Source organism: Hylaeus volcanicus, chromosome 8 (genome assembly GCF_026283585.1).
Source record: "Hylaeus volcanicus isolate JK05 chromosome 8, UHH_iyHylVolc1.0_haploid, whole genome shotgun sequence".
Classification (NCBI taxonomy): domain Eukaryota; kingdom Metazoa; phylum Arthropoda; class Insecta; order Hymenoptera; family Colletidae; genus Hylaeus; species Hylaeus volcanicus.
The window spans coordinates 836,934-860,550 of NC_071983.1; the positions used below are offsets into that span (position 1 = coordinate 836,934).

A 23,617-nucleotide genomic window follows, 5' to 3' on the forward strand; every position below is an offset into this window, starting at 1 on the left:
CCATTTTACATCTCCAAGACTGTGTGACCCCTTAAAATACAAATCGCATCTACGATCAGCATCCTCAAAGCACCGCTACCAATCGAACAAAATATATAAACAATGAATAAAAAAAGACCCCTATTTTATTATACGATCCATGACGAAGCGTTAAAGTCAAATTTAACATTTAACAAGAAATTAAAATCTGAAACACAGTCAACAACTGCGTTCTAGAAAACAAAGGTTTCAATCTGGCAACACCAAGATGATAGTGTCCTCTTCGCATGTAAAAATCACCAAGCAACCCGTGCACACCAATTACGAAGTTCGAGACTATCGTTAGCAAACAATTAGACGAATGGTTCAGTTTTGGTTGGATCCGTAGTCGACTTTGCATGATAGTCGGTACGAAAGCATTGTTTGATCGAACGGCGCGCGTCTTCCGATGGTATATTTCGGCATGTCGGGCTTCGTATCGAAGAACCGCTATCGAATCTCGAAACCAACGCAGGTAAGAAGTTGGAGGTGAGCATGTGATACCGCCTCTGTTTGAAAGGAATGTTTGCAACGACGGCTGTGTACGCAAATGTCACTCGCAACGATTCTCGACTGCTCGTGAGTTTGATTATCACGAGAACGAAATGGGAACGTCACGAAAAATGGTTTTCCAAACTTTAAGCAAACATAAACCGTGTAACGTCAGCTTCAATTTCGCGTGTAGCTTCCGTCACTGTGAATAACAAAGGTCCTCTTATAGTGTATGTCCTTTAATCGCTTCTTATTAGCTATTGATATGTTTCGAGTGGATCTTTAGTAAGTACTCTGTCTATCTTTTTTCTTTTTCCTTACACGGACAACATTTGTACATAATTAATCGTAACCAATCGAACCCAGGTAACGGAATAGTAAATAGGGTTTTTTATTGCAAGTTAACGTTAATGCTCTTAGAGTTGTCATTTGGGAATGCACTTAACTAAGCAGAACGTCTGCTCACGAGTCAGCTAAATATTTCAAAGACTGTCGTTCTCGAAGTGATCGATACCTTTAAAAACGTTGGACTGTTTTCGAACAACCTTACGAAAAAAGATGTTACACGAACAATATGCAGTTTCGCTTGTCTGACCTGAAAATGGCTGGAGACGTCTCCATCGATCGAAAGCGGGAACGACAATCGCGTATTAGAGATTCCACGTAAGACTTACAATTACAACGATAACTCGGACTATGGAACTGACTTTGGTGATGTTGAAAACGAAGAGAATCGATGGGAGTTACGTGAAATACTTTATAGGATGTCGATTGAATCGAGGGGAAATTTATTATTTACCATTGGCCTAACAAGTGCTGCATTTTTATCCGGCCATTTCATTCTTTGGAAGTCATAGTTCTAACTTTGTATAGATCGCAATAAGTGTACTGAAATCTCAGCTTCTTGAATTTCGAATGTTTTCTATTTTTCAGTGTAAGTGATGACCACGTAGATACATAGTTGCACTTGTTTCGATTAGACTCTTTTTTTAATAACAAAATACTAACAGCGTTTGATATGTAAATTTTTATGTCATCGATACTAATTGCTCGTTAATGCAACTATGTAACAAATTGATATTGTTACGAATCAGTCTTTCTACTAGCATCTTATGATGAAATTTTGGAAAAACAACGAGTACCAAATAACACCCAAAATGCTAATAATCAGATCCATGGCCAAAGTCAGTTCCCCGTGCCTTCCATGGGGAAAATCGAGTAACGAACAATGAGACTCGTGCGGTTGAGTGTGAGATCGACAAAGTGTGACGTGTTCTTTGCAGACGACCACTTTGATGGGACTCCTGAAGACGGCACGTCTTCTGCGACTCGTCAGAGTAGCTAGGAAGATCGACAGGTACAGCGAATACGGAGCCGCGGTTTTGCTCCTTTTGATGGCCACCTTCGCTCTTATTGCTCACTGGATGGCGTGCATATGGTAAACTATCCCCCCTCCCGTCACCCCTCTCGTACCCCTATTTTTCAACACTATCGAAAACACCTCGTGAACAATTAGCGATTAGCAGTAGCAAATTAATTGAGCGTCCAGAACGTAGTCATAGAAAATTGTTTTATTTTTCGATTTCTAACATCCATGCTTCAACGAATCGATGTTCCTCACTCGAATAGTACCTTTACAGAGTTGTAGAGATTGTTTCTTGCATCCGTGGATATTCTTGGTTTGGTCAAGTTCCAAACGTGGGAATTGTTTTTCGTTGAAGGTACGCTATAGGAAACGCGGAAAGACCAACGTTGAAGAGCAAAGTCGGCTGGCTCGATATTCTCGCCAACGACACGCATCAGTTTTATTCTCACAACAACACGGGAGGGCCGAGTATGAAGGTAAACAAACGCTTCGTAACATCTGTTTCGATGTTAGTCGTAATTTCAATCGTGACACGTTTTTTGTTTGGATTCCAGAGCCGCTATATCACAGCACTATATTTCACCTTTAGCAGTTTAACGTCCGTGGGCTTTGGAAACGTGGCTCCAAACACGGACACCGAGAAGATATTTACTATAGTCGTTATGTTAATTGGATGTAAGTGTACTATCGTCATCGATTAGTTTTAAACCATTGAAACTATTTTTTTTCTAATTCGTTTACGCTCTCTTTTCCTCAGCTCTGATGTACGCCAGTATCTTTGGTAACGTCTCCGCGATAATTCAGAGGCTTTATAGCGGTACGGCGAGATACCATACGCAAATGCTTCGAGTTCGAGAGTTTATAAGGTTCCATCAGATCCCGAATCCGCTGCGTCAACGACTGGAGGAGTACTTTCAGCACGCTTGGACCTTCACGAACGGGATCGACATGAACAGTGTTCTGAAAGGATTCCCTGAGTGCCTTCAGGCGGACATTTGTCTTCATCTGAACAGAAACCTGTTAACCAACTGTAGGGCCTTCGAGGGTGCCAGTCAAGGTTGTTTAAGGTACCAGAAAGTCATAAATTATAATATTGATTTACCAGTTTTATACGAGCAAAATTCTGCATCGATCAAGGTCCATAATAAAATTGTCAAACGTTTTCAACAATAATACTTTTAATTTTTTCGTATAATTAATTTTATGCAACGATCCATTTAATTTTCTCTTATAATTATTCTTTCCAGGGTGTTATCGTTAAAATTTAAAACCACACACGCGCCACCGGGTGACACGTTAGTTCATAGAGGAGACGTGCTGACGTCTCTGTACTTCATATCGCGTGGCAGCATAGAGATCTTGAAGAACGACGTGGTGATGGCCATTCTGGGCAAGAACGACATATTCGGGGAGAATCCTTGCATACACCCGACAGTTGGCAAGTCGTCGTGCAACGTGCGCGCTCTAACTTACTGCGATCTGCACAAGATACACAGGGACGATCTGCTCGATGTTCTGGCCCTCTATCCGGAATTCTCCAATCACTTTAGCCAGAATCTCGAGATCACTTTTAATCTGCGAGACGTACGTAATCTATCGATATGTTAAATAAAAAATGCAGAATAGTACTTTTTTATGCAAGGTTTAGATTTCTTTTTATTCAATGACTCGATCGATGACTTGCAGGAAGAACAAGCTGGTGTCGATCCAGTATCAGCAAGATTTCCTGTCAGCACTCCAACGGACGTTGACGTCGACGCTAGGAGATTCGCTTTCCGTCCACCAAGATACCGTCGAGGACCTGGAGGTCCTGGCACCAATCTTATCCCCATTGGTCGACAAGACTCCTTACAGGCTGATCAGGAAGACTAGTAAGTCCTAAATAATATTAACGCTAAATAATATTATGCCGAGTCCACAGTTTATTTATTACGTTAACACTAAGAGTTCAAATAAATTTACATCATAATTAAGACGACTTTGTACATATTTCATTTCATTCGAACGATCGTTTTTCTCGATCCACAGCGACAAAGCAAGCGGTCATGGAATTCTCGAGTTCAACACCGACAAAGCCGGCCAGGACGTGACGCCTTTGAACCTGGAATTCGACGAGCCGAAGCAGCGAAGCTCCACCTTGAACTCTATTACCGGTGAGAACAACACTTTTGTCCGTGAATCGATTTTACTCCGTTTCACTTCCATCGGAGTACAGTCTTATACCGATACTATCTTGTTTGCCTCTACTTTCTGTCTGAGGAATGTTGTTCTTTGCACGACAAATAGAACTTTTTGATATTCGATAAGGATGTCGTAATAACGATTTCTCGGTCACGTTACGAACGGAGATTTAGCGATATACGGTTGCGGGAAGATCCTTATGATTCAGAAAGGTACATTTGAATCATGCTTCGCAACGCCCGCCGCATTTACGCTTATCATTACAAAGTATTCATAATACAAGAGACACAGAAGCATCTTGAGACACTGTGTATACAAAAAAAACTCGGCTTGCTCTCCTTCGGTCTATTTTAGTTAACTCGACGTTACACTATCTTCGACCGCTTAGTAACGTACAAAAGAACTGTTTTTTTCTGGCTCGAATAATAACTTTATTGCGAGAAAGTAAATCCGATTCATTGTAGAGTACCAGTAATTACAGTTTGCCGTAATTACACAGTAGTCGTGGAGTGAAAGCGGGGAGACGAGAACCATTACCTTTTGCTCTAACGCTCGAACCGAAGCTTTATAATTTCTTTAACACCCTCCAAGGTGCAGTCGTTGTATCAAAGGACAATTTCTGCTCGAGAATTCATAGCCTTCCGTATCTGAATATTTGTTTGCAGAAAAGTCTATTATCGGTGAACATATGAAACGAGAAGTGAATAGTCAGAAGTCTAACAGTTATGCACAAGTAAATTAATTCACCTTATCAACTTACACGATAAAATCTTTGCTCGATACACTAACAACAGCATCTTCGTTCTATTTTTAATGTAGTCTCGTGTACATTCAAATTTTTACTCGATCGACCGTTTTTTCCAGGTCTTGCTCGAAATGGTAAATAATTTTATTTCTAATTTTCAATTTAATTCCACACGAAGAATCACCTCTTTTTTCGGTTGCACCACGAATTTCTAGTCACTCCATACACATTTTTCTCACATTTCCAAAACAGATTGAAACAATTTCATCGTTACTTTTCAATCGCGGTCATGATTTAGAAACTCCCCTCCGTTTCCGCTCCACGTTCGCCATACTGCGATCCCGATCAGATTCATCTCGGTTCAATTGCCACTCGCTCGTGTCTCATAAAGATCTTCATTCCTCCGTAGATTATCTCTGAAATCTCGTCTCCATAGCGTAGTTCATCTGTCACGCGCTTTTTTCGATCGACATGTCTGGCCCCTTACTTCTCCACCATTTTTTCTGTTCGCTAAAACTTCCCCTTAACCCAACCGCCTCGATTGACAGAGCCATGTTCTCCAGTACGATCGACCATTAAAGTCCTTCAAAGAGCTCGTTTCACAATGTACAGACGATTCTGTGAAACGAATTATGCTAATAATTCTGTTAATATTGACCTTAGCAAAACGTAGTTGGCACGAAAATTGTACAAGTCGTATGGCATGAGATATACTACTCGAATATTAGTAGTAAAATTAGATCTCAAAATTCCACGATCGCATTGATTCCTTTTGTAGAAAATTACAACTTTGTATTGGGTAGAAAGATGTAAATAATGATCAAGCTATCATTTCTAACGAGAGGTTAAATTATGGTCGAAACTGTCATTCGCTGTATATATTCATCGTATAGTGTATGGTAGAAGACTCCACTGTTCTCAGGCATCTGTAGATGATGTCCGTGTATATTTGCATTTTCATTCCACGAGAAATGGTTCTATTTTTGCGTTCTATGTCGGGGGCTTTGTTGACATTTACATGCATTACAGTTTGAACATTTTTGAGTCACAAATTATTGCAGAAGAAGATCGTAAATATTCTTTTTAAAACAACCATCGAAAAGTACCAACTTGGAGAATCAGCATTCTTCGAATAACACTGAAAACAGCAAAACAATGACTTAAACTTCCCCCACGTCCGCATGAACAGGCCCTAATTGAATGCAACCAAAGCCCCCGACTTCGAGCACAAGGGTGACCGAGAATTCACCGTGGAATGTAGAAACAAACAGTCGAAACTCAAGCGAAGCGAGCCAGTATGACCCCACGGAGAGCAAGGGACAGCGTGTGAACTCGAGGCAGTTGGGTTAAGCGAGCAGCGTTAAGCTTTGCGTTTGCGTTTGACTCCCGAGTTCGTTAACACCTTGAAACCTGGTTGTTCAGGCATGCTAACCCATCTCAAGCGCAGCATACCGGACCTACGACAGCACAAGATCCACCTGCTGCCGCTCACGAGTCACGATTACCTCGCCAAGCAGAGTAAGTATCCATCTGGTCGGATCGGCGGGGCCGAGGTTTCGTAAGAAATCGTCGCCACCCGTTCCCCAGATATATTTTATTTAGCGAAAGTGTCCCGTAATCGGCCAACGAGCGTCAACGTGAACGAAACGGCGCGTTTCTCACGTCCCTGGATGTTGACGCGAGAGTTTCGACCTCTCTGTTCTTTCGTCTCCCCTCCCAAACTCGTTCCCTACCTCTTCGAGACGAGAGGCAGTTTTAGAGGGTAGGAAGGCTTGCTCTAGCTCCCTGGGGCGGTACTGATTCTGTGCCTGGGTTTATCCAGTGACCACACCCTTGACGAAGCCCGCGCGGAGAAGCTCGGCCGCTGGTGAGAGCTCCCTCAGCCAGATCGTGGTGCATCCCACGTCGACAACGTCCAGTCATTACACAACACCGTCGCCACCGCAACATCCGCAGTCACATGGTGGGTGATATAGTCTAGCCTCGATGTCCTCTTATGCTTCGAACGGTTTATGTACACGTGGTATCGACACTTGGTTTTTGGAAAATTTCGCGATTCGATGGGAACTCGTCGATATCGGTGCTTGTGAGATGGTGGAGAAGTTGGATAGAGAATGTTTTGAGGCAATGGAAATGGTAATTACTGTGGCTACGTTTGCCATGTCCTTTAGTAGGTGATTATTGTACAGGGTGTTCCGTTTAATGTGGACTGGTTGTATGTTTTGGTTAAAACGTTTTTGTAAAAGGTATTTGATATAAATATGGAGTAAATAATTTTTTTATCGAAAATACTTTTTCGATACCTTCATCCCCTCGTGACATGTTTAACCATTCATCTTTAAACGAAAAACTCTGTAGTGAAAACTTGAGATAATTAATATTTACGTTGGAAGAATTCTTGTTGGCAGGATTAGAAAAGTATCGTAGAATATTCTCGACTGTATATTTCGAGTATGAGTTGATAAATTTAAGAGGATCTATAAGGACCTTCTCCTACATCCAAAAGAACGTAATTTTCATCTTTTATACCATTTTTCTATCAAGCAGATACCCGTAGTAGTAATTTAAAAAGTAAGGATTTTTATAACTGCTTGTCATTCTAGCTTCTGTAAGTAGATCATGAGAATCCCTTTTTTTCATATCTTCTACCATTAGAAAATATGTACTTCTTCTGTATACTATTGCATCGTTCATCACGAATCCCACAATTTCTTTTATCGTATCGTAGTCGGACATTTCCGTAGTCCAAATCAAGGAACTAGTAAATAAATGTCAACAGACTTTATTTCGGAATGGATATTTTGGAGCTCGAAATTGCGCCGAGTTTCTCGACCGTTGCGTTCGGGCACTGTGGTAAACAACTTTTTTTTTGTACCGTACCGACCATTCGGCACTCGTCTCCTTGAAGCCAGTTAGTCGGTTACTGTTTACCATCGAATACAGTCCAATTGTTGGTTGTTCGGTCGCTTCGCGAAAACCAGCACCGGTATCCACTTCCTTGACTCCCACCCTTCATATAAGGGTGTACCTTGCCCTTCAACATTCAACAGATTTTAACAATATACTAAATAACAAACTATTCGACCAGTAGAAAGCTCAGAGATGTCCTAAAAATATTAAAAAAATAACGAAACATTGTCTCACAGCACCAACGATCCCGTCGACCCTAGAAACCCCCTATATTTCTAACCGAATCGCTCGTTGGAATTTCCAGGTGACTTTCAAAGTGGTCCAGGTCGGCCTATAGAAGAGATAAACACCAGAATAGACCAGCTGTCGCGGCAGATGTCCTCCCTGGAGCACTCCATGGCCGGGGACATCAGGTTGATCTTGACTCTGCTTCAACAAACGCTTAACTCGTCGAGGGAAAGTTCCAGCATCGAGATGATGCCTGGTACCGCTCCTGCTGGAACAACCAAGCAAAGTAGCAGAGCTCCGGCATTGGTCCAGCGATCAGCCAGCGAACCGCAACCACCGACAGTTCCAGCATCGACCAATGGGAACGGAAAGATCCAGCCAAGCACGTCTCACGGTTTGTTTAGGTGAGTGATCACGACTCGCGATCGACTTGAAATCTTGACAATCCTCATGGTAACGCGTGAAAAAGATTGGCGTTTCTTAAAGACACCTGACCCACGAGTTTATTATGGCCGTTTTTCATGTATATGTTTGGATCAGTGGTTCAATTGATTTGCACGTCCCATAATTGTTTCCTTGCATCTATGTAAAGCTCGACGAAGGAAGCTTGCACTTAATAATTCAATCCTGATAAGAAGCAATCTATCGACGACGTTGTGATTCTATTAAGTAATTTTTTAGAGGTTGGATTACAAGAAGTAACTAAAATTTTTACCGAAACTTTCATAGAATAATTTTAGTTGAAAGTGTATGTAAGTAAAACCATGAAATAAGTGTGAATTTATCTTGGTTCTGATATAAAAAATTAAAAATTAGGAAAATATATTTTAATAGTACTGTAAAGGAATCGAGAAAATTGATAAATTAATTCAGGAGATAAATTTTTTACAATTTCCAGAAAAGTATATATAAAATACACTCTTAAAATTTCACCAATAAATTGCTTGTTATTGAGGCTGAATTCAACAATTTTCATTTATAAATATACGAAGTTTTATCGAAATCGGTACATGTCACTAAACAGACAATTTTAACCTCCTATCAATTAATCTCCATTAGTCTTTCAATTAATTTAAAATTATGAAACTTTACTGATTTGTACCAATTTTGAATCGACAAAATTTTGATGTGTTTCCCGTTCCTCCCCTAGAAAATATATGTGGTAGTCTCCACCCTTCTTTCAACGTTCAGAAAAGTATAGCGCCATACTTTTTCGCACGATACCGTCACTGTTAGACTGTTTGTCATAGCGAAAATAACATTGTGAGAACAACTATCTTTCTCTCCCTTTGTTTTGTTCTGAATTCTCTCTATCCGATCGATTCTCGGATATCGCAGAGAACGTTTATGTTTATGTTTATGTTTATGTTTATGTGTGCGTGCGTGTGTTTGTTCTTAATCATTTTTTCAAGTAGAAATTGATTCTGTTTTTCCTAGGAAGTAATCGATGTTTTTATTCTTGGAAAGCTTTCTTTCGAAATCCCTGGATCAATTGCATTTGATTTCGGCGTCTTTTATTTTGGAAAGGTTGGACAAGTTCCGAAGGTGACCATACTCATACTCTTCTTTGAAACCCTTTTGCGAGCAGTGTCGCGCAACTAGAAATCAAAAAACAAAAAGCAGGAGCATAGAAAATGCCGTAAATAATAACTGCCATACGGTAACGCTGCTATCTCCCTTGCGTTTTCGCTAATAACTCTAACGCATAATTATTTTCCTTTCGCCGAGATGATCGCGAGCACGTAACAAACGAATAGATCGTTTCACGTTTTACGTCTTTCACCTTGATATCACTGTTTATCGTGATGATTTCTTTTTCCAAAACGATTGGGATCGATAATCGACATCGACATTTAATCGAGAATCGTTTCGACACCTCTTAGAATGGTTTTTTGTTCTGTTTGGGGTTATACTAGTGGCTAGATCTTTTCTCTTATTTTGTACATTGTGATCGATCCTCCATACGTAATTGCTGAACCGATTTTTTTCTTTCCCCGTTGTTAGTATTAATAATTATTAGTTATCTCGTACCGAGCATTTATCACACGACGCGTTAGTAGATAATTTGTTTCGTTTTGTAATATAGCACGTTTCGAATCTTGAGAGTAAACATTTGAGGATGGACGAACGATATCACGTTTGTTCCCCGACGACGCCAACTCGATTACTATTACGATACCACTGTTGAGTAATTTGAAGGAAAATTTCCAAGAAAATCGTTTTAGAAAGTTTCTCTTTCGTTTTTCTTGTTCGTGCACTAGAACAGACGTTTGAGACGATGCTTAACGTTTTTACGAAGATACACACACGCTTAGAGAATCTTATGAGTGACAGAATTTGACGTTTCGGAAACTGCGAAGAGTAATGCTGAATATTTTCACAATGAATAAATGTTGAATAAAATATTCACAGTTTACACTCGTATGAGTGTACTCAATTTCGATTCCATGAATTCACAAACCAATAATTGAACTTGTTTAATTCCAAATCATATCGCCGATGATGAATATCAATGATATCGATACTTTTCGTAAACGAATTAAAATTATACATGAGAATCTACTTTCTAGTAACCTTTCAACATTCACAAGGTTCCCATGTAGGAATTGTTGGTAATACGTATAACAAGCTACACGCGACAGTTTCTTGATCTCTCAATCGCTTGAAATACACAATCACGCGACACACACGATCATCTAATAACATTAGTACACCGCTTAACGATACTTGCCTTCATAGCAACTTAAAATATCCCGTCGTGATGGAAAGAGGTAAGAAACTCAACTAGTAGCTAATTCCCGCGAGTATGAACCGCCACTACGTAGGACATAAGTTATCATTAGTGCACAAGCATACGTATGTTTTGCTAGACCCGTTTAGAAAAGTGCAGTATAGTCTTGATAGTTTTATTGTTCATAATTTCACTTTAGACATCTTCCAGCGAGTGGATGAATTTTTTGTGACAATCGAAGGGTCGAATAATAGAATTTACTATATTCTTATAATCACCTTGCTGGAATATAAGTACAATTATCGAATAAACAAACATTTCGGCCTCGTGAACGAACACCTTTAGAGTTTACGAAACATCCAAACTACTCGCCAGAGGATCTCTCTGTCCGCCTAAAACCAACATGGCATCCGGGTACCAATGTTCTCCGACTAAAACTATCTAGATTCTACCGTATTTCCTTTTAGCGCTCGATTAAAGCCTCCCCGTGCTCCTTTGAAACTCTATCGCGGCAGAAGGCAACGACGTCTCGGTATCGAGGATGCCGATCTCATAGAGCAATCATAATGTCGATGTCCGATTACCAAGGTTACAATAGGAGTCCCAAAATCAGGCAGACTTGCGACACTGTTCGGGACACTTAGAGGAATTAGAGGCCTATCGAATCCCATTGTACATAATCACGTGCTTCAAGTATGATTCGCTGCTGCTCGTAGCGGGACGCGTGTGTCCGCTGCCCAGGCGTCGATAAACGATTCATTCGTCGATTTGCCATCCGCAGCAGACCCCCGACGAGGGAGCCAACGTCGACGTCCTCGGGAACGTCGCGACTCACGGTGACGTCTGACACGTCAGCATTGGCCACCGCCCTGCAGACGGCGTTAAATGGAAGAACGGCGCCTACCAGGTCGCAGAGCCAACCCGTCGACCTGGCGGTACCACCGAACACGCAGCAGGGACACCTGCCGCACGCCTGGCACAGTCAACCTGCTGCATTCAGAAGGGGAGAGTTCAGGAGTGGGTACGTTACGTCATAAGTGTTTGACGTCTGTTTGAAAAAAGATAAAAGAAAAAGTATGTAATTCCAAGATATGTACGGCTTTGAATAATCATGCAGAATGGGGAAATACAATGGAAATGCATGCATTGGTAAATTAACGCGTTAAGTGCCACGCTATATTGTTTGCTTTTCCCTCTACGCTACGAGAGATTGTCTATATAAGAAATACATGTAAGGCTGCTATAATAGTAGATGTACGTGTCTAAAAGCACTTTTTTTTTTTTTTTTTTTTAAATAAGTTTTCTGGTAAGAATGTTCAAATATTCTTCTTATAATTCTCAAACTATTTCGTTATTAATATAAAAATAGAATAGATTTATTCTTGCGTATTCAGTCACTGCTGATTGGCATGGCACTTAACGTGTTAATAAAGTGGCGAGGGTGATCTAAGAAACAAATTCATTTTCTCAAATAGAACATTATATATATTTCTTTACTACAATTTATAGTTTTATATTAGACTAAATACCCTCGTATAATGAGAACGATAAATTTGTCTAAACAAATCCTATCTTGTTATTACAAAATTAGTCTGTTTTCTATATTTCCACCACCACTTTAGTCACGAACAAAATTATTTACTCCACACAATGAGACACGGTGTCCCAAAAAAATATATATACACAGTATGAAGCATTATATCTTGAGTTCTTATTCACATATAGTTAATATTAAAAGAAAGAAAATGGCAGTGTATATATTTTTAAAAATATCCTCTATAATATACATACATATACATATATATGTAAATATAGTTGATCTATCTGTATTTATATATTTTCATCTTGCATTCATTCGCCTGCACAGCGTTCATTCGCTCCAAACATCCAGTCAGCAAGGTGTTAACATCAACTACCATCGTCCTAGCCTAACAACAAACAGCGTTCTTTCAACCAACAGGTACAGCTCGTTCAACAAACGTTCGGAACCGGAAGGGGACGACCCCTGGAACTGCGTGGTGTCCATGGCGGATCGAGGAGTGACTCAGCGTCCTCGAAGCAGCGAGTCCCGGAAGGAGCCGACGAATCACCGCGGCTCCAGCGATCTGGCGAGCAGTCAGCGCCCCGAGAGCAGGCAACTGGACGGCGCGGGCCAGGCGTCCGGTCCGCGCCAGGAGTCTTCGAGGCAGACCAGCGAGGACATGTCCTGGGAGTTCACGATAAACGAGGCGCCTATCGCGAGATTAGAGTCCCTGGACGAGCTCGACCAGGATCACGGTAGTTAAGGCCAAGGTTTCGCTTCGTTTATGAAGTAATTTCGTCTCGCTTGCGACTGACACGGGAGGCTTTGTCGAGCAGACGGCTCGATCCGGCGACCAATGATCACTCGAATGGCTGTGGACTCCTTCCGTTTCCTTTTCGAAGGATCTAGCCAACGCGGCGCCAGGGTGCGTTAACGCGCCAGCCGCTCGATTTTTTTCTAGAGGTCCTGTCCCCGTTTTCGTTCGACGTTATTCTTTAGCGACTCCTGCCATTGCGTGCCAGCTATTTATTCAGGTCACTGTCGACACTCGAAACGCGAGCAATTAATTTTTAAGGATCATCATCGGTGACGAGCGACTAAATTCGGTGGTTTATTTCATCTAACTTACGTATCTCTCTACTTGTATTAAAACGGAGCGTTTAATATTCTACGTAGAACGATTTCCACGATTGCATATTCGTCAGGTCTAAGTTGAGTCTTTCTTTTTTTTTTTTTAGACACTGTGGTGCTAATCTCGAAACGATAAGGAAGATTAGTAACTTCAGTAGTGTTCGTTTCGCTGACTATTTTTCTAAGGAACGCGGTCGACAATTGTTACGCCCGTTATATTATCGATCTTCGAGATAGCTGTAACGTTTTCTCGAAATTGTTCGATCAACTGCCGAAAGATCGCTAGGAAAAAATCGATCGGCGGACGTTCAGCGATTATCGACGAGGTATAAGATGAGAACGTAAGCTTGAGGAACGGGAAAACGCGAGAAATGAGTGCGAACGGAAAACATGAACGGCGTTACGGAACAAAAGGAAAGTTCTACACACACTCGCATGCGAACAAACAGATACACACAAAATCTCGCGACATCATCTTGATCGAGAAGGGAGAAATTGCCTTCGATGTTTTCACTCTCGCGTCGATGCGATTTCCTTGGAGCAATTTTTTTAAATCGAATATAACCGACATACACAAATACACACAGGCAAACACACGCGTATATATATTCCCCTCGGAGCAGCGCGAAGCGTGCAATCTTTTCGTTTGACTGAACGGGGAAGAAGCTTTATCGTAGATCGATGTCGCGAAACGATTTTTCGCTGGGAAATAATAAACGTAGATGGAAGAGCGTAGAGAAATATGGGGGGAATTTATAATAAAATAATGAAAGTACAAGACGGCGGAAGATCGACTTTCGTAAAATTAAAAATAAAAGAACAAAAAATAGGAACGTTACGAAGCGAAGGAGAGGAGAGCGGAGCTCGTCGAATTTCTCGAATTATTGCGGAGTCCTTTGCGTCGCGATGAATAAACGTGTAGTTTAAGGAAATTTAATGAAAAACATGTATATTGACTGAGAGAGAGAGAGAGAGAGAGAGAGAGAGAGAGCACCTTCTTTTTTTAATGCTTATAGACGACGAATTTAAAATCGAAAAAAAAGTAATGAAAATTAAGCACGAGAGGTGAAACTAAAATAACGTATTAAAAGTTTATCGAACCGTACGATATGGTGTGCGTTAGATAACGTCGCGACTTTCGGGAGATATCATACGATGTAAGTTAAGCAAGGGCATTGTCTGTGAACTTAAAGAAAAGAAAAACATGTTAAACAGCTTCAAAAAGAGTAAACATAAAAAAGAAAAAAAAAACGAAACATTAAAAACACGAGAAACAATTCTGAGTGCCACCTACGAGCAAAAATACTGCAATGGTCCTTTATACAGACAAAGAAACAATTAACAAGAAAATACGAGGCATGGGGAGAAATGGGAAATTATTACGAAGAGAATTTAGATAATTACTAATATTCTTACTATTATTATTGTTATTATTATTATTGATATTATTATTATTATATTATATTATTATTGCCATAAAGTAGGGAAGAAACGCAAGCGCGATGGGGAGGAGGCGGAGAAATATAAATACCGGCGATATAAAATCGTAAAAATGGAAAAAAAAAATACGAGTAACATATTTTGCCTGCGCAATAATGATATATAAATAATTATACATATTATACATAATATATACGTGCGCGCGTACGTGTATACATTCGAGCGTGTGTACGCGTATACGCGTTGTAAAAAAATTTTTTACAGAGTAACTCGAATTAATTACTGCTCCTAAGCATATACGTTGGTTTCTCTTCCTCTCTTTTCGTTCTCGACCTCCCGAGTTTACTTTTTCACCCCCCCTCCCCGCGATTATATCACATAGCGATGAGGGTGAAAAGAGCTGATCGATGATCCCTTGAACGACCTCTGTAACGATTCTGTTACACTATGGATTCGTTCCTATCTCTGGTATTACATTTCTTTTTATTAGAATCGATTTCGAGTAAACATGATTCACATTCAAGTGAATATTAGCGATTCTGATATTAAAATATATATATATATTTTTTTTTTTTTTTTTTTTTTTATATTAGAATCTCTAATGATCGAGATCATTAGAGAGAATCATAATTCTCACGCAGTTGAAGAACTTGGAAGTAAAAGAAGGAGTAAATACGATAAAGGATAAAATAAATCAACATGATTAAAGGAAGCGTGGAAGAGCTTGATCAAGGATCATCGGTCGCTGATCTTATTCATTCTTTGCTCAGTATTTTAGGCTGTAAATGATACCGATACATTCGATGTAACGATTAAACGACTCGTAATTAATTTGTACCGAAAGGAGCAGCGGCCCAGCGCTAACGAGAAGCACCTTTTTAATTACAGATAGATGATTATCTTTGATTATTACCTACCAGTAGTACACGCAGCACACGTGGATTTTCGCACTTAGGTATACGGAGAAACGATACGGTTTCATTGTTCTTTGAAACGAATGTTCGACGTGGTCCAGAAAAAGAGGACAGCAGTGATCAAACGAAGCATCTTCTTTTTGTATCTCTTGCTTTTTCGATTCAATTTATCTGGAATAACGTTCGAATTATTGTTCGAGTGATAATATTCAAGTTTCTCGCAAATTTTTTTGAGTAATCACTTTAATTGTAATAATATTTACATGATGTTATTATGTAAATTTAATACTATAAATTAATAGTGCAATTATTTAATTATAGTAGCAGTAGAAAAATCGACAGAGTAAATTTCTGGTTCCACAGAATTAATTTTCAGTTTTGATTAAATATTTACATTTGAAAGATTACGATCATTGCTGTCCTCGAATTCAGCTCTATAGACGTATCGACGAAGATGTGACGAGAGTGACGTAGAACTTTTGTTGAAAAAATGAGTATCCATTAATCATGGCAAACAGATGATTTCTAACGGATCTGCTACATTTCCTTTAGCTGTGACAGAATCAGAACTTGGAAGAAACGATGGAAACATGAGCCACACTTGCAGAAGATGTTAGTCTTTTTAAAATTTTTAAAAAACCAGCATCAGTCGATATTCAAGAAAGTCAGAGTTGAGTTAATTTTGTTTCAAATTACGGACAAATATTTGACAATTTATTGATTTATTCGACTAAAAATTAATTCGAATGAGAATTGATTCGACTGAAAATTTAGCCAAATGAAAAATTCTACGCATGACTTACCCGAAGAAAAACTTCTTTAATTGAAAATTTATTCGGATAAAAGATTCTTCTAATAAATTCTCACCAAATAACACTCAACTCTGAACGAAGTTCACCTGTCCCGCTAATCGACACCAACATTCATCATCAGGTATTTCCAAAATCACATTTCATCAAACTTCAACGTGTGTTTCCAAACTGAAAAATTGCTCGCGTACTCTTCGTCCTTCGTCGTTTTCAGCGAGCGAGAGCGAACGTTTCTCGGACCGCAAAGTCCTCGCACGAATGACTTCGTATATCTCGATTAACGCTTCCGGGACGAACGAATGAAAAAAAAAAGCTAGACGACACACATGTACACAAACATACACAACTGTCATCGAAGATATGTACATACATACATGCATATATATACATATGTATCCGTTTGTTTTTTTTTTTTTTATCGAAGCTGCCTCTCGCTTTTGAATTCTACCGCGGCTAAATTGAGAGAGGGAGGGAGATGGGAGAGAGGAAAAATGATCGAGACGTTCGAAAGGATGTTGTTCGAGGTAGATTCGTGCCAGGACCGAGATTAAGTCGTCAAGACCAGGCTGTGTGACGAAATTCCGACAGGGGTGCTCCTCGATCGACGACTCGCGAGATTGTTCGTTGAAACCTCTGTCGTACCTTGTACAAATGTGAATTAGCATACGTGCAGTGTGATGCAATACAATATTAAATTTATTACAGTCTGTTGTAATATATTATAATTTGTTATATTATAGTATGTATATATTAAAATATTCATTATATATGTATTATAATATGTTATATATTATTACGCGCAGTTTAACTAATTTTTAATGTGCAGAGTGTTGAAGTAAAGATAGCATCCTTCTAGGGAGTGATTTTATAGGGCAGAATAAGACAAAACTTAAAAGTGACGAAATTAGACCTTTTTACTTTGCTATTTATTATGAAGGTAAACTAATGAAGAAAAACACGTTTAAATACTCACCATTAGGAAAAAGTATACTCAAAGAACGGTGTCTTCAAATTTTGTTGTTAAGAGAAAAATATTTTCAACAATTCTATTCCGATTGAACAATTTGTTAATATGAAGAATACCATGAAATATCTTATACATAAAGCCTCCATTATTCTTGATTTCTGTCATATTTTGCCCTGTAGAATTGTACTGCCTAAATGAATGGCCACCTGTACCTAATTAAACACTGCGTATCTTCTAAATTTACAACTGTAGTAGTCGCATGCTAAAAGTTTACTCCTGAAGTCAAGACGAGTCCCACTCGTTTAGGAACAAATTTCTCAAACATCGACGGTATACATATATACACACGTACTGTTTGTGCTTGAAAAGATTGTCCCTATACGAAACCTTCCTCAACTTGAAAGACAGACTCTTCGCGCACGACTATTACATGCTAAACTTTTCTTAAAAATTCGAAGCAATACGCCCAGCGTACCTAAAAACCACTCGAATAATCTAATAATATATTGTTATAATAGAAAAGACGTTACGACAGGAAACGTAGGTGCAATAGATGAAGCGTAAAGACAGATCGAGGACCGCTCGTCGCGGAATGCGTCTTTCGTTTGTAAAGAAATTAAGCAAATCAATAGAATTAAGAAGAGGACGATGGAGGGAAAAGGAAATTGATATCCTACCCGCGGTAGATGAATTTACTCGCGATTTTTCCCAGATTATGCAATTTAAGATTGTTCTGTATATATATATACAGACATATATATATATATGACATAACTCTTGGATCGTATCGATTATAACGGTGAGCGCACTGATTTGTAACACATAACAAGAAAATTTGTTCGAGTGAAACGGTGAGAGAGTGTGAGAGGGGAGTGGAGTGAAAGAAAGCGCGGGAAAACGAGAATGAACGAGATGTAACGAACGAAAAACGTGAGCGTGTCGTGAATGCGTGTGAGCGTGTGTGAGGGCGAAACAGAATCAAGCACGAGAAAGAAAAGATTTTTGTACCACCCCCCTAAATCAATTCCTGCTCTCCACCGAGCACCCTCTGATTAAAGAAAATCACACGAGCGTCTTTATTCTTACCCACGTCGAGAAAGATATTCGCTTTGGAAGAAAAATAGCCACCAATTTTTTACAGCGCAGCTCAATAAAAAAACGTTGGCATTTGACAATTTTCATCTATATATTTGTATTTTGAATGGTGTCGATTTAACTTTTCATTTATTTTTTTAATTTTAAATTTTACTTTTATTTTTACATCACGACAATATCTGCGCGATGAACGAGATTTTTTGCGATCACGAGAGCATATCTCTTGAAAAATTAACAACAATATTTCGTTTGCGATGCAGTGGTCGAATTATTCGATAGTGGTTGAATGGAAAAATCGTGAAAAGAATGACGAAATGAGACGTCAGCGAAATGCGACGGTGACGCTGGCTCCAGGAAATGGTAGGGGTGGTGGTGGTGTCCCAGGTGACGACGATGCCGTGTTGTGTAAATCTATAAGTTTTCATATATTGCATAAAATATGTTTATTACATATTTTCACTACGCCGACACGTATTTGTGTGCCTCACTACCCTCCTGCCACGTATTTATCCTGATACATACTTCTTACCTTGGTTTTTCTTTACGCGCAGAATACCTCGACCCCCGCGTTCGATTTGTCTTGGTATAGCAGAATACAAAAATAAAAAAGAAGGAAACGCAACTGTAGGATACGCAAAGAAAAACGATAACACTCGTTCCTAAGTATTATCAGTTCAGCATTAATCGCGAGAAAAGAGGAACGAACTCTTAAAAATAATATATGTATATTATGATTATTATTATTATTATTCTGATTATTATTATTAATTTTATTATTATTAATTTTATTATTATTATTATTAGACTACGAATTTTATGCACTTACAGCATACACCCAACATATGTTTTCCATATTCGTGCACGCTGTGAATACATAACATCCGCAATCTAATTATTATTATTATTATTGTTGTTGTTGTTGTTAGGCGACGAATTTTATGCATTTATGGCATACGTCCATACGGAAAACATATAAAAAGTGTATGTGAGATATACTTCAGAAATTAATATGACACTAATATTTTATTTTGCATATATTCTGGATACATTTAACATGTTTTCCATATTCATGCACGCCGTGAATACATAAAAATCCCAGTTTAATTATTTTATTATCATTATTGGTTTCGACACAGAGTAATTACTGTACCGAAAGAATTTGTATCTTCTTTTCCCACCTATAATTGCTTACATTTGTATACGGCAAAAATGTATTAAAAGATTATGTAAGTAGTTTTCTAAACGATCCGTCGAGAATTTCCTTTTTTACACTGTTTCGTGTTCGCGATTTCGTCTCTGTTTAATTTAAATATCGCGGGGTTAGAGACGGACCATTCACGTGACCTATCAGGTGTAGGTAATATATTCATTTATAAAACGCAGTAGTACACGTTTAATAAATAATTCTTTAATACTTAGATCATTAATCTATTTTAAACTTTAAATTTAGGTAATATTCGTACGTCATAGTAGTCCATACGACTCGTTACAGATACATTAATCGCGTTTAGGTTAACCATTATAGTGATTCTGTGAACTAACCATGTTATGATAACGCTGCCTACTATTTCAACTGTGCAACAACTAGGAAAACTTCCACGAAATAACGTAAGAGGGTGTTGCTAGTACTACTTTCGAACTCTAGCTTATTTTGACAGCATCACTGCTTCTGTATACTTTTGTTATATTTGGCTTCCAATAGTAAGTAAGGTTGTCATTATATCGGCACCGCTCAATTTGATTTTTTCATCGTTAATAATGAGTCATAGCAACTATTTATTAAAAAAAATGAGTAAGACAGACTTATGCAACGCGTTCAGTCGCTAAACCTCATTAACCAGTCGGAGCTGTTATTTCGTCGTTTCCCTTCGATAACCTAAAAATTATCCGTTATGGCATGGTTAGGCTCGATCGCTAGCAACGTTCTTCGAAATTACGTGTTTCCGGATGTAGGGCTGAACGTAGTCCAAGAAGTTAAGCCAGAAAATTATAGTAATCGACACATCCATTGCCGCGAAGATGGCATTGTACTTTATGGTCCAGGGGAAAAACCAAATGAGAAGTATGAAATTGTTCTTCACAGACCTTGTACAGAAACATTGCATCAGGCCTACAGGTATGCATTTCGATACATTCTGCTACTTTATCACGAGGAACGTTGTTATATCTATTAAAATGTTTTCAGTTTATATCGGTCCGAAGATAAGGCGCCAGTCGAAAGACATTTCATTATATACAAAGACAAGATTCCAGTACTTGTCCAAATTTGTCGTGAGGTAACTAGTCGTTATCTTCAAAGGTAATTAGTGATGTTTCTTGATGCATTTGCCGCCAACTATATTTTATCCAATCCTTCGAACTCTGTTGCAGCTTTTACTCCTTATTCAAAACATAAATAAAGTATGTAACTACTTTTGCTCGTCCATGTTTTTACTGTTTATAGCAATATAATATAAGTGTTTCGTGCAAAGTTAATCATTTTGGTTATCTGATGGCAAATGCATTAAGACATGAATCTGACGTTCATTGTTATCAACTATCACTATTTTTGTTTACAGATGTGTAACGTGAGTAAAATACAAAAGCTATGCGATACTCTGGTAGATCATCCCACTTGGACATTAGCACACTTGTCGGCTCATTTTGCGCTTTACAATGCCTTCACTTATGCCGCGGTGAACAGCCAATTGAACAGCGGAGACATAGAAACAGGAGTATCGCCTCTCCAGGTCGCAGTGCAAACCAATAATCTACGTATGGTGCAGATGTTGATAGAGGCTAAGAGTTCTCTGGAACATCTAGATCATAACGCCAACACAGTATATCACTACGCAGCCACATCTACCAAAGAAATAATTCTAGCCCTCGGTGGTGACCTACCGAACAGTTTGAACAGCCGCAACAGTAATGGTCACACGCCAATGCATGTGGCGTGTTTAAATAACAAACCTGAATGCGTCAAAGCGCTTCTTCTGATCGGTGCAGATGTCAACATACCTGCTTCCGAGGGTCAGCCTTCTAGTCCAGGTTACGTCGGAGATCTTCTTCACAGTAAACCAAACGTTCTTCACGCAGAGGATATGAAATTCGGTGGCACACCGCTGCACTGGTCCCTGAGCAGAGAAGTGATTAATGCTTTGATCGAAACTAACTGTGATATAGACGCTTTGAACTTTGACGGACGTACAGCATTGCATATTATGGCAATGAGGAAACGATTACAGTGCGTGGTGGCCCTTTTGAGTCATATGGCTTCCGTGAATATCGTCGACAAAGATGGCAATACACCGTTACACTTGGCGGTCTCCGAAGGTACGCTGCCTATAGTTCAATCTCTTATCGGCTTTGGTGCGGACATTGACGCTAGGAATTGGAAATCAGAAACGCCACGTCACCGTGTGAACACGGAGACCTCCGAAGGCCAGAAGATATTATACATTCTAGACGCCGTGGGTGCTCAGCGTTGTCCACCGGAGATGACATATTGCAGCCTAGGTTGCAAACATAACGAAAACTTTATCGGTATCGCTCCTCAGCAACTTCCGCAGGCTGCTCAACGCACAGTCCTCGACCAAATGCTTCACGTCTCCGGCATGGACAAGATGGCTTCGCTAGGAAACAAACAGATCAAAGGTGGACGACTTCTCTGTCTCGACGGAGGCGGAATTAAAGGTCTAGTCCTCGTGCAAACACTCCTGGAAATCGAGTCGATCCTCAAGAAACCTATCGTAGATTGTTTCGATTGGATCGCTGGTACCTCGACCGGTGGGATTCTAGCTCTAGGACTCGCGTCTGGCAAGTCTCTGCGAGAATGCCAGGCGCTCTACTTTCGCATCAAAGAGGAAGCTTTCGTTGGGATGAGACCGTACAATAGCGAGGGATTGGAGAAGGTATTGAAGGACTGTCTGGGATCGACTACTGTCATGTCGGATATAAAAAAGCCAAAAATAATGATCACGGGTGTCCTGGCTGACAAGAAGCCCGTCGATCTTCACTTTTTCCGCAACTACGATGCACCGAGTACTCTTCTACAAATCCAGGAAAGTAGCTCGTCAGGTACTCCTTCGTCGCCAAACGAACAATTAATCTGGCACGCAGCACGAGCTACAGGAGCAGCCCCTTCGTATTTCAGAGCCTTCGGGAAATTCCTCGACGGCGGCTTGATAGCGAACAATCCAACCTTAGACGCCATGACAGAAATCCACGAGTACAATTTAGCTCTGAACGCTATTGGTCGCGAAAAAATCGTTCCTCTGTCCATGGTGGTCTCACTTGGCACAGGGTTGATACCCACCAGCCCGTTGAAAGACATAGACATCTTCCTGCCCGAGACCCTATGGGACACGGCAAAATTTGCCATGGGAATATCGGTTCTCGCTGAACTGCTGGTGGACCAAGCAACCGCCAGCGACGGGAGGGTCGTCGATCGTGCCAGAAACTGGTGCTCCATGATCGGAGTGCCCTATTACAGATTCAATCCCCCGCTACCGCAGGATATAGCAATGGACGAGAAGAGCGACGAGGTCCTGGCCAACATGATCTGGTCCGCGAAAGCGTTCATGCACGCGAACAGAGACCAAATACAGGAATTGGCAGCTGTGCTGAATCGTGACGTTTACAACGCCATCTAGAAAATTATATTATACATTGATGTGCGTATGTTGCATCTAATCGACACGATCTCGTCGCATTGATTTTGTTAACACACTCCTCGATGGATTGCTACGCGCTTTAACATTGATTACATTAATCGTTGATCTTTCAGTCTCACGCGTTGCGCAACTATTGAATCTCGGATTTATTCTTCTTATCGTATTCGCTAGAAAATTGTTTAGCAATGGTTGTGGGAGTAGTTGAAATGTTAACACGTAACGCTGTGAGTTAGCAATAGGTAGTAAATTATACCGAGTTAGTACACACCGTTGATCGAAGTACTCAAGCATGTGATATTTGTTTATTTAATCGCAAAGAACCATGTCAAAAGAATAAATAGCAAAGGAAGAGAAATAGAAAGCAATACTAAGGTTGTGGTTACGGTGGAAACGATTTCGCGCAAACTGGCGATCGA

General features: G+C 39.8%; 2 protein-coding genes across 8 annotated transcripts in view; both read left to right on the forward strand.

Moving 5' to 3' along the window:
• Window positions 1-14,376, forward strand: part of LOC128881420 (potassium voltage-gated channel subfamily H member 2) — a 119,622-nt gene extending 105,246 nt beyond the window's left edge. For 2 of the 6 annotated variants that reach the window (XM_054132438.1, XM_054132441.1), the window contains 14 exons: window positions 1,794-1,948; window positions 2,232-2,352; window positions 2,431-2,551; window positions 2,634-2,943; window positions 3,124-3,460; window positions 3,563-3,747; window positions 3,905-4,029; window positions 4,922-4,936; window positions 6,225-6,320; window positions 6,625-6,765; window positions 8,017-8,344; window positions 9,408-9,485; window positions 11,453-11,692; window positions 12,632-14,376. In XM_054132438.1, coding sequence (XP_053988413.1) covers window positions 1,794-1,948; window positions 2,232-2,352; window positions 2,431-2,551; window positions 2,634-2,943; window positions 3,124-3,460; window positions 3,563-3,747; window positions 3,905-4,029; window positions 4,922-4,936; window positions 6,225-6,320; window positions 6,625-6,765; window positions 8,017-8,344; window positions 9,408-9,485; window positions 11,453-11,692; window positions 12,632-12,956 — 2,577 coding nt within the window. In that variant the 3' untranslated portion in view covers window positions 12,957-14,376. The remainder of the gene's footprint in view (window positions 1-1,793; window positions 1,949-2,231; window positions 2,353-2,430; window positions 2,552-2,633; window positions 2,944-3,123; window positions 3,461-3,562; window positions 3,748-3,904; window positions 4,030-4,921; window positions 4,937-6,224; window positions 6,321-6,624; window positions 6,766-8,016; window positions 8,345-9,407; window positions 9,486-11,452; window positions 11,693-12,631) is intronic. The other 4 variants (XM_054132439.1, XM_054132440.1, XM_054132443.1 and 1 more) reach the window with 4 other exon arrangements.
• A 5,825-nt stretch (window positions 14,377-20,201) lies between these two features.
• LOC128881422 (85/88 kDa calcium-independent phospholipase A2) lies at window positions 20,202-23,483 on the forward strand. 2 transcript variants are annotated; one of them, XM_054132444.1, is made up of 3 exons: window positions 20,202-20,665; window positions 20,735-20,825; window positions 21,108-23,483. In XM_054132444.1, the coding sequence occupies exons 1-3, from the start codon at window positions 20,442-20,444 to the stop codon at window positions 23,178-23,180; spliced, it is 2,388 nt and encodes a 795-aa protein (XP_053988419.1). In that variant the 5' UTR covers window positions 20,202-20,441; the 3' UTR covers window positions 23,181-23,483. The 2 variants fall into 2 exon arrangements, with proteins under 2 accessions (XP_053988419.1, XP_053988420.1); XM_054132445.1 differs by lacking the exon at window positions 20,202-20,665 and having other exon boundaries at window positions 20,735-20,848.
• The last annotated feature ends 134 nt before the right edge of the window (window positions 23,484-23,617 follow it).

Bases quoted from the DNA above. Each gene is read 5' to 3' on its own strand.
- LOC128881422 (XM_054132444.1), top strand. From the start codon at position 20,442: ATGGCATGGTTAGGCTCGATCGCTAGCAACGTTCTTCGAAATTACGTG. The intron at 20,666-20,734 runs GTATGCATTTCG...AAATGTTTTCAG, and splicing joins ACATTGCATCAGGCCTACAG to TTTATATCGGTCCGAAGATA. The intron at 20,826-21,107 runs GTAACTAGTCGT...TTTTGTTTACAG, and splicing joins TTGTCCAAATTTGTCGTGAG to ATGTGTAACGTGAGTAAAAT.